Here is a 10,198-nt window from a genome sequence, read left to right as displayed (position 1 = left end):
CTTAATAAACAGCGTGGGTGGTTGAATGTGTTCCCCGGAGCCCCGGGGCACCTTCAGACTCAAGGCCTGTGCACCTGCTGCTCATTCTTCCTGGAAAGCAGTCCCTACTCCATAGCACTCCCCACTCTGGCACTGGCTGCCATTCACCCGTCCTGTAGGCTCAGCAGCCTGGGTGCTGCTTCCCTGGGAAGCTTTCCCATCTTTCCCCATCAGCCAGGCCCCTCCATTGCAATGCTGTCCTTTCCTTCTGTAGCCTTGGCAGGCTGGCCCGTGTGCACCCTAGGTCTGCCCGCCTCTGCCTCCCACTAACCCAGGAGCTCTCAGAGGCAGGGGCTTACCAGAAACCTATCTATCTCTCTGTCTGTCATGTGCACCCTTCTGTCCCCTGGAGCAGTGCTTGATGCACAGAGGACTGTGCTGACCGAGTTGGGCAAGGACCCTCTGAGTGCAGATTCCACCCCTTGGTCACGACTTGTGCAAGGTGGGCGGGGGCTTGGGGCAGCTGGAGGTGGTGTGACAAAGTGCAGCAGTGATTTCACTATGAGCTGTTCAGCCGCACTGGGACATCTCCTGTCCTCCTTCAGGCCAGAGCAGTGGTGGGGGGGGGGTGTCCTCGCTCTCAAGGGAGAACCCAGGGGGTGAGGGGCGGGGAAATCCCTCAGACCAGGGAGAGAAGCGTTGTGGGGCTGGGGGGGAGTTGGAGGGGGAGGGGGAGTCCCACTCCCACCCCAGGCTTCATGATGTCAGACTCTGCCCGTGCCTTTCCCAGTCCGGGACAAAGGACCATTGAGAGTCGGGTGGGGCTTGAACGCCTGGGTCCTGGAGAAGAGACGGGCCTGGTGCCTGGGCTTTGGTGGTGGTGGTCGGGGTGACAAGGAGATCCTGGGGGTATTTGCATGTCACAGCCTTCAGCATCAACACCCACCTCGTTGGAGCTGGAGTCGTGTGCTGGTGCAGTGTGGGGCTCCATCCCCTCCCTGGGTGTGAACTGAAGGCTATTGCTGGGGAGAGGACAGTGTCCCACAGGAGCACTCGCAATAGTCGCTGACATCAGCAACTCGAGTCTCCAGGAGACCTGTGGGAGCGAGGCGGCTGGAGCTGGAGAGAAAGGGGCTGGGTGAGAAGACCTGTGACTGGCGGGCAGGTGCCCTGTCTAAGCAGACGACCGACCTGCAGATCCAGTGGCTGGTGCTGCCGCATCAGCTGATCTCTTACGAGAAAGCAGGTGTATCAGTTTTCCAGGGCTGTTACAACAAAGTTTCAGAAACTGGGTGGCTTAAAAACCAGAATTGAGGCCATGCACGGTGGCTCACGCCTGTAATCCCAGTGCTTTGGGAGGCCGAGGCGGGCAGATCACGAGGTCAGGAGATCGAGACCATCATGGCTAACACGGTGAAACCCTGTCTCTGCTAAAAATACAAAAAATTAGCTGGGCGTGGTGGCAGGCGCCTGTAGTCCCAGCTACTCAGGAGGCTGAGGCAGGAGAATGGCGTGAACCCGGGAGGCGGGGCTTGCAGTGAGCGGAAATTGCGCCACTGCACTCCGGGCTGGGCAACAGAGCAAGACTCCGACTCAAAAAAAAACCCCCAAAAAACAAAAAAAAACCCTGCCAGAATTGAGCTGGAATTCCAAGATCAACAAGATCAAGGTGCTGGCAGTGTTGGTTCCTTCTGAGGGGTGTGAGGATCTGTTCCCGGCCTCTCTCTGTAAGGCATCTTCATCTTCACGTGCTCTTCCCCCTGTATTCACCCCTGCCCAGATTTGCTAGCTATTTATTTATTTATTTATTTGTGTTTGAGACATAGTCTTGCTTTGTCGTTTAGGCTGGAGTGCAGTGGTGCAAGCATAGCTTACTGCCACCTCAACCCTCCAGATTCAAGCGATTCTCTTGCTTCAGCCTCTCAGTAGTAACTGGGACTACTGGCACTTTTTTTTTTTCACTAGAGACAGGGTCTCACTATATTACCCAGGCTGGTCTTGAATTCCTGAGCTCAAGCAGTCCTCCTGTGTTGGCCTCCCAAAGTGCTGGGATTACAGGTGTGAGCCACTGCACCCTGTCAGATTTCCCGTTTTTATAAGGAAACCAGTTATATTGGATTAGGATTCTCCCATCTCGTTTTAACTTGATTACCTCTGTGAAGACTCTGCCTCCAACTAAGGTCACATTCTGAGCTACTAGGGGTTAGGACTTCAATGTGAGTTTTGAATTCCTAGCAGCAGGAATTCAGAATGAAGCTCTCGGCCATGGGGAGCTCTCACTTAAAGCTTAAAGCTCTCATAGATGGGGGCTGAGGCTTGATCCATCCAAGAGCCCTTGCTGCCCTCAGACAATAGTTGCAGCTTCACAGCCAGTCCTCCACAGGACTGCAGCTTGCTCGAAATGCAAGTTCAAGGGCCCCACCTTGCACCTGTGGAATCAGAAATTCTGGAGGCCCAGCTATATGCATTTTGTTTATTTGTTTTACAGAGTCTCACTGTGTCACCCACGCTGGAGTGCAGTGGTGCCATCATAGGTCACTGCAGCCTTGAATTCCTGGCCTCAAGTAATCCTCCCGTCTCAGCCTCATAAACTACTGGGATTATAGGCTTACTCCACCACACCCAGCCTCATCTGCATTTTATATTTATTTATTTATTTATTTATTTAATTTTTTTTGAGACAGAGTCTTATTCTGTCACCCAGGCTAGAGTGCAGTGGCAAGGTCTCAGCTCACCGCAGCCTCTGCCTCCCAGGTTCAAGCAATTCTCGTGCCTCAGCCTCCCGAGTAGCTGGGACTACATGTGTGCACCACCACACCCAGCTAATTTTTGCATTTTTAGTAGAGACAGGCTTTTATCATGTTGGCCAGGCTGGTCTCGAACTCCTAGCCTCAAGTGATCCTCCAGCCTCAGCTTCCTAAAATGTTGGGATTACAGGCTTGAGCCACTGTGCCCGGCCCCATCTGCATTTTTGCAGGCCCTCCAGGAGATTTTGAGCACGCTGAAGTTTGAGTATCTCTGCTTTACATGTTCTCCCATCTCTCTAGGACCACCCCAGAGAACTGCTTGCTCAGGAGAGAAGAGCACCCCATGTCATTAAGTGTAATTCCTGATTTCAGGTTTCCCACCTGCCGGGAGGGAGGCCTCTACCCTCCCCTGTCAATATGAATCCTTTACATTGAGGAAGCATTGGACAGTTTCCAAAGCAATTTCACACTCATCCCCTTGGTTGAGCAGCTCTAGAGCCAGATAAGCTAAGTCCTGTATAGACGCTTCTGGTTTTTTTTTTTTTTGAGATGGAGTCTTGTTCTGTCACCCAGGCTGGAGTGCAGTGGCATGATCTTGGCTCACTGCAACCTCTGCTTCTCAGGTTCAAGCGATTCTCCTGCCTCAGCCTCCCGAGTAGCTGAGATTATAGGTGTGCACCAACATGCCTGGCTAATTTTTGTATTTTCAGTAGAGACGGGGTTTCACCATGTTGGCCAGGCTGGTCTCAAACTCCTGACTTCAGGTAATCCACCCGCCTTGGCCTCCCAAAGTGCTGGGATTACAGGTGTGATCCACCGCACCCAGTGCTTCTGTTCTTTTAAAGGTAAGGAGAGGCCAGGCATGGTGGCTCACACCTGTAGTCCCAGCATTTTGGGAGGCTGAAGTGGGAGGATCATTTGAGGCCATGAGTTCGAGACCCGCCTGGGCAACACAGCCAGATCCACATCTCTACACAAAATACAAAACTTTAGCAGGGCGTGGTGATAGGCACCTGTGGTCCCAGCTACTCAGGAGGCAGAGGTGGGAGGATCGCTTGAGCCCGGGAGGTCAAGGCTGCAGTGAGCCATGATCACACCACTGCACTTCAGCCTGGGCTATGGAGCAAGACCCAGACTAAAAAAATAAAATAAAAAATACAGATGAGGAGGTGGAGCTCCGGATACGAAGAAGATGCATGCAAGATGTTACAGCTAATAAGAGGCCAAGCTCACCACAACTCCCCTCTCCCTACCCCTTCAGTCTTCATTCAGGAAACCTCTCCTCCCAGAGGACAAGCCTCCATGGATTCCAAAACGAAGGCAGACATTGATGGTGCCCCAGATTGATCTGGCTCCCAGCTGGGCTTAGTTTGGCTCACAGAATATTGATGTAAAAAGACAAATTCCTTTGCTCAGTTGCCAATACTGTGAAAGCAAGAAATCTCGAATAAAAATAGGAATTCCCACCTTCTCTTGACAAAATCAGCAGCTCTAGTCAGGTTTACCTGCCTTGGGTGTGGCAGCCGTGTCTTGGAGCCCTCTCCCGCCAAGACTGGGTGTTCCCACTCCCTGCCCACACCCAACATTGAGGCCGAATGACCAATGCCCTTTACCATCAAGTGAGAGCTGTTGCTTCCTCGGAGCTAAGAAGACAGTGAAATAACAGCTCCTATCTCTGTTTCTATTAAATGTGGGCAGGCCAGTCTCGGTGGCTTACACCTGTAATCACAGCATTTTGAGTGGCTGAGGCGGGTGGATCACTTGAGGTTAGGCGTTTAAGACCAGCTTGGCCAATACGGTGAAAGCCTGTCTCTACTAAAAATATGAAAATAAGCCAGGCATGGTGGCGGGCGCCTGTAGTCCCAGCTACTCAGGAGGCTGAGGCAGGAGAACCACTTGAAAGTGGGAGGTGGAGGTTGCAGTGAGCCGAGATCATGCCACTGAACTCCAGCCTGGGCGACAGAGTGAGACCCTGTCTCAAAAATAAATAAATAAATAGTAAAAATATTTTCCAGTTTCAGTTTCTAATACATCAGGCAACTAGAGATATAGCCCACTTCAACAAGAGCTTTTTGGAGTCCTCAGTAATTTCTCAGAATGTAAAGGGGTCCTAAGACCAAAAGGCGTGAGGGTCATGGCCTTCAGAGGCCATCCAGGTGTAGCGGATGAGCGAGGTATGGGGGATGGGGGATTGTTACATAGGAGCATCTTAAGTTGAATTCTCTCAGGATGGGCACACTTCGTACATGAAACATATAGGAATAGAGTTCACCTCCACAAGGAACTGAGTTCCTGCCCATTCTTTTATTTTATTTTATTTTATTTTTATTTTGAGACAGGGTCTCACTCCATCGCCCAGGCTGGAGTGTAGCAGTGCTATCTTGGCTCACTGTAACCTCCACCTCCAGGGTTCAAGTGATTCTCCTGACTTAGCCTCCTGACTAGCTGGGATTACAGGCACATGCCACCATGCTTGGCTAATTTTTGTAGAGACGGTGTTTCACCATGTTGGCCAGGCTGGTCTTGAACTCCTGACCTCAAGTGATCTGCCTGCCTCAGTCACCCAAAGTGCTGTAGGCATGAATCACCACCCCTGGCTCCTCCCATTCTTGAAAGCTGTATTGCTCTCATTTTCATTGCCCCACTTTTTTTTTTTTTTGACACCAGGTCTTCTTCTGGAACTCCCAGTCTTAAATGATCCTCCCGCCTCAGCCTCCCGAGTAGCAGGGACTGTGCAACCGCACCGGGCTAGAAACTGGGACATTTAAAAGCGTGAGATACAGCAGCACACAATCCATTAGCCATCTGGTGATGATGCCATTGGGTGTCGCAGAGCCTCCTGGAAACTCCATTGTATACTCATGAGAGAACCAGGGTGAAAAAGGCAAATAAACATCTTTGTAGGCCGGGTGTGGTGGCTCACGCGTGTAATCTCAGCACTTTGGGAGACTGAGGTGGGTGCATCACTTGAGGTCAGGAGTTCGAGGCCAGCCTGGACAACATGGCAAAACCCCACCTCTACTAAAAATACAAAAATTAGCCAGGCGTGGTGGCACGTGCCTGTAGTCCCAGCTATTCAGGAGGCTGAGGCAGGGGAATCGCTTGAACCCGGGAGGTGGAGGTTGCAGTGAGCCAAGATCATGCCACTGCACTCCAGCCTGGGAAAAAAAAAAAAAAAAAAGTCTTAGTAGTTTCCACCTCCAGGAGCCCTACAAAAAGAGTCCCTGGATCTTACTTTGAGAACCCTTATAGCAGTGTCCAATGTTTTGGCTTCCCTGGGCCACACTGGAAGAAGAATTGTCTTGGGCCACACATAAAACACACTAACACTAATGACAGCTGATGAGCAAAAAAAAAAAAAAAAAAAAAAGAAAAAAAAAATTTGCGGAAAAATGTCAAATGTCTTAAGAAACTTTACAAATTTGTGTTGGGTGCATTCAAAGCCATCCAGGGCTGCATGTGGCCCGTGGGTTGGACAAGCTTGCCTTATAGGCACTGATTTCTACGGCTGTTTTAGGAAGATCTCAAGGAGAGGAAACATTATCTTTCATCCCCTGTGATTGCAACATGAAGGGGGAGAACAGAAACAAATTTTCTTCACCAACTTTCCTGGCAACCTCCAGGACACACCAGCCCCACGTGACCCACCAAGCTCTTAGCACAGGCCCTCGGCAGAGAGAAAGGACAACAGACACTCTGGTTTGGAAAACAAAAGAACCAGCCATTTTATTCCAAGACCTGTGTTCTGGGGCAGCAGGAATAAATAAGGAAGGGAGGGGACGGGGGCAGGGCAGGAAGGTTCTACGTCTTGCAGCACATCCCACACTTTGATCGATGACAGCAGCCGCAGCAGAAAATGCAGATGGGGAAGTGGGTGTCTCGCCTCCTTCGCCTCTGGAGCATGGGCTGTGGGAAGGAAGGGAGTGTGAGCAGGGAACCGGCCTGGGCATGGGGAGGGGAGCATGGGGCTGGGAAGGGCATAACTGTTGCGCTCACCGTCCAGCCGGCCCTGGCTCCAGCTCTGTCCAGCTGTCCTTGCAGCTCTGCAAGTTGTCCCATCTGTGAAAGCAGAAAGGGGTGTTGAGGATGGCAGGGGGCCCAGTGGACCTCTGAGACTGGCTCCTGGCAACCTGCTCCTCTCCAAGTGGTTTAAACCCAGAGTTCAGCTGGACTCTTAGGAGGGGCCTTGCTTTCTTGCTTCTGCTCACCTTCCCATGGGCAGCTTTTCCTAAAAAAATCCTCCCAGATCTGCCTCCTCCTCTTTCCACGGCTGCTACTCTTCTTTGGGACATCACCTTCCCCTGCCTGGATGGCAGTGCCAGCCTCCTAACACATCTCCCTGCATTCTTGCCTCTCAATCCATTTGCCACACAGCAGAGTCACTTTTTTTGTTTGTTTGTTTGTTTTGTTTGTTTGTTTGTTTGAGATGGAGTCTTGCTCTGTCGCCCAGGCTGGAGTGCAGTGGCGCAATCACGGCTCACTGCAAGCTCCGCCTCCCGGGTTCATGCCATTCTCCTGCCTCAGCCTCTCCGAGTAGCTGGGACTACAGGCGCCCGCCACCATGCCCGGCTAATTTTTTGTATTTTTAGTAGAGATGGGGTTTCACCGTGGTCTCGATCTCCTGTTTGTTTTTTAGACAGAGTCTCCCTCTGTTGCCCAGGCTGGAGTGCAGTGGCACAGTCATAGCTCCCTGCAGCCTTGACCTCCTGTGCTCAAGCGATGCTCCTACCTCAACTTCCCGAGTAGCTGGGACAGCAGGTGCACGCCACCACACCCGGCTAATTTTTTAATTTTTCGTAGAGATGGGGTCTGGTTGTGTTGCCCAAGCTGGTCTCGAACTCCTGGGCTCAACTGATCTTCCCACCTTGGCCTCCCAAAACTCTGGGATTACAGGTGTGAGCCATGGTGCCAGACTGGCAAAGTTTTTTAAAACATGGCCAGTGAGATTGTGGTTTTCTCCATTTTAAAAGCCTATAGGAGGCTGGGCGCAGTGGCTCATGCCTGTAATCCTAGCACTTTGGGAAGCCAAGATGGGAGGATCACCTGAGGTCAGGAGTTCAAGACCAGTCTGGCCAACATGGTGAAACTCTGTCTCTACTAAAAGTACAAAAATTAGCTGGGCATGGTGGCAGGCACCTGTAATCCCAGCTACTCGGGAAGCTGAGGCAGGAGAATTGCTTGAACCTGGGAGACGGAGGTTGCAGTAAGCCCAGATGATGCCACCGCACGCCAGCCTGAATGACAGAGCGAGATCCTGTCTCAGGAAAAAAAAAAAAAAAAGTTTGTGGGGGGCTTCCTCTTTATTCCAAGGAAAAATCAGTGTCTGTATGGTTGCCCACAAGACTTTGGGACTGCCCACCCCTCAGCCTTATCCCCAAGTCCCGCCGTCTCCTCTTGTTCAGCCTGACCCTGGGCTATGCCATCTTGTCCTCTCCTTAGGTCTTTGCTGACTCCATCTCTCACCCTCCAAGACAAAGGTCAACTGTCACTTTCTCATGAAACACTTGCTTGACTGCCAGCCCCTTGACCGTGCCTGTGGTCCCCGCACCCGTGGCATGTGCCTGCTGTCCCAGCTACTTGGGAAGCTGAGGTGGGAAGATTGCTTGAGCACGGGAGGTTGAGGCTGCAGTGAGCTATGACTGCACCACTGCACTCCAGCCTCTGCAACAGAGGACGACCCTGTCGCTAAAAAACAAACCAAAAAAGTGACTCTACTGTGTGGCGAATGGGTCACGGTCACTCTACCACCATCTGTTATGAGATTCACGAATAGCATGTACTAGACACAATTATTTGTTCATGTTTTCATCAGTCTTTAACGAATTCCCTGACCAGGATGGAGAGGTCTCCTCTCTCATCTACCTTGTTCACGGCCTCGTCCCCACTGTCTAGAACAAGACTCCACACAGCGTAGAGGCTTCTAAATACCCATGGAATTAGGACCTTCCAGTCCCTGTCACTTGGTGCTTCATTGATTTCTGTTCTTTTCTGGAGATGGAGTCTTGCTCTGTTGCCAGGCTGGAGTGAAGTGGTGCAATCTTAGCTCACTGTGCAACCTCCACCTGGCGGGTTCAAGCAATTCTCCTGCCTGAGTCTCCCGAGTAGCTGGGATTACAGGCACCTGCCACCAAGTCTGGCTAACTTTTGTATTTTTAGTAGACATGGGGTTTTACCATGTTGGCCAGGCTGGTCTCAAACTGACCTCAAGTGGTCCGCCTGCCTCAGCCTCCCAAAGTGCTGGGATTACAGGCATGAGCCACTGTGCCTGACCTGGTTCCTGTTCAGCTGCTAGTCCTCCTGAGCCGTCCTGAGCTCTGCTCAGTGCTCGGGTGTCTCCAGTGCCCTAGGCTGGGGCCTGGCTCTCCCATCCCTGCTGCCCTGCTAAGGACCCAGGCCACTGGGCTCTCACCTGTTGTGGGAAAACGGAGCCACTGGTCAGGCTGGCGAGGAGGAGGAGGAGGAGGAGGCAAGCGGCCCAGATCTGGGAGCTCAGTGCCATCGTGCCGTCTGTCTGGCTGTCCCACTGCTGGGTCTTGAGCTTCCTCTGGTGTCTGGGACCGAGTGACAGTCGCTTTTATGGGGCCTGCCAGGGGAGGTGGTGGTCTGAGCCCCCTCCCCTTTGCTCTGTCTCATTTCCAAGAAGGTGGTGGCGCCGAAAAGGCGGGAGAGATAAGCGGGAACAGAGCGACAGGGAACAGGGTTGTGTCACCCTCAGCCGGCAGAGGTGTGTTCAGGGGGTGGGGCAGACGGGGTCACAGACACACACTGCTCGCCAGCCATCTGGGGAGCCCTTTCCCCATCATGATGTCATTCTGCTGATCAGGAAAAAGTTCCCCCTTTTGCTTCAGCGGTTAAGCAGTTTGATGAGCAGAATCAAGGTTCCGCTCTCCTCCACTCACTTCCCCATCGCCTACATGCACACAGGGCATGGCCAGCAGCCACCAGCCTCCTCAGGAGTGTCTGGCGTGTTGGGGGAAGCATCCATTGCTTTAAGTTCTCACCACACATGCATAGGTTCTGGCAGGGAACACTGGATAGCCCTGAGCAGGGCATGCATCAGCATGTGCCCCTGATCTGCACGCAGTGTTTTCCCAGTGTCAGACCCTTGAGATGTGGCTCTGGTAACTGGAAAATGTTTGAGCAAACTTTTAGCCATAAATGACAGCAGTAATATGGCCCAGCACAGTGGCTTATGCCTGTAATCCCAGCAATTTGGGAGGCCGAGGCAGGAGGATCGCTTGAGCCCAGAAGTTCAAGACTAGCCTGGGCAACATAGGGAGACCCCATCTCTACAAAAAAAATTTTAAACAAATTTAGCCAAGCGTGGTGGCGCACATCTGTAGTCCCAGCTACTTGGGAGGCTGAGGCAGATGGCTTAAGCCCGAGGCTGAGGCTGCAGTGAGCTATGATTGTGTGACTGCACTCCAGCCTGGGTGACAGAGTGAGACCCTGTCTATAAAACATAAAATAGC

General features: G+C 52.0%; 1 protein-coding gene across 2 annotated transcripts; it reads right to left on the bottom strand.

Annotated features, from left to right (window-relative positions):
* Positions 1 to 6,426: 6,426 nt before the first annotated feature.
* On the bottom strand, positions 6,427 to 9,416 carry HAMP (hepcidin antimicrobial peptide). Of its 2 annotated transcripts, XM_032170490.2 has the most exons (3): positions 9,136 to 9,409; positions 6,723 to 6,785; positions 6,427 to 6,632 (listed from the first exon to the last, which is right to left on the bottom strand). In XM_032170490.2, the coding sequence occupies exons 1-3, from the start codon at positions 9,223 to 9,225 to the stop codon at positions 6,528 to 6,530; spliced, it is 258 nt and encodes an 85-aa protein (XP_032026381.1). In that variant the 5' UTR covers positions 9,226 to 9,409; the 3' UTR covers positions 6,427 to 6,527. The 2 variants fall into 2 exon arrangements, with proteins under 2 accessions (XP_032026381.1, XP_032026380.1); XM_032170489.2 differs by having other exon boundaries at positions 6,427 to 6,785; positions 9,136 to 9,416.
* Positions 9,417 to 10,198: the final 782 nt, after the last annotated feature.

Source organism: Hylobates moloch, unplaced genomic scaffold, assembly GCF_009828535.3.
Source record: "Hylobates moloch isolate HMO894 unplaced genomic scaffold, HMol_V3 SCAFFOLD_12, whole genome shotgun sequence".
In the NCBI taxonomy this organism is placed as follows: Eukaryota; Metazoa; Chordata; class Mammalia; order Primates; family Hylobatidae; genus Hylobates; species Hylobates moloch.
Note: the sequence above shows the minus strand (reverse complement) of the source record. Positions and strands in the feature narration are given on the sequence as shown.

What these genes read in the sequence shown, in the direction of transcription:
- HAMP (XM_032170489.2), bottom strand. Translation starts at nt 9,225, where the DNA reads ATGGCACTGAGCTCCCAGATCTGGGCCGCTTGCCTCCTCCTCCTCCTC. An exon ending in GCTCCGTTTTCCCACAACAG is followed by an intron (nt 6,786 to 9,135) that starts GTGAGAGCCCAG and finishes CTGCTTTCACAG; the next exon opens with ATGGGACAACTTGCAGAGCT.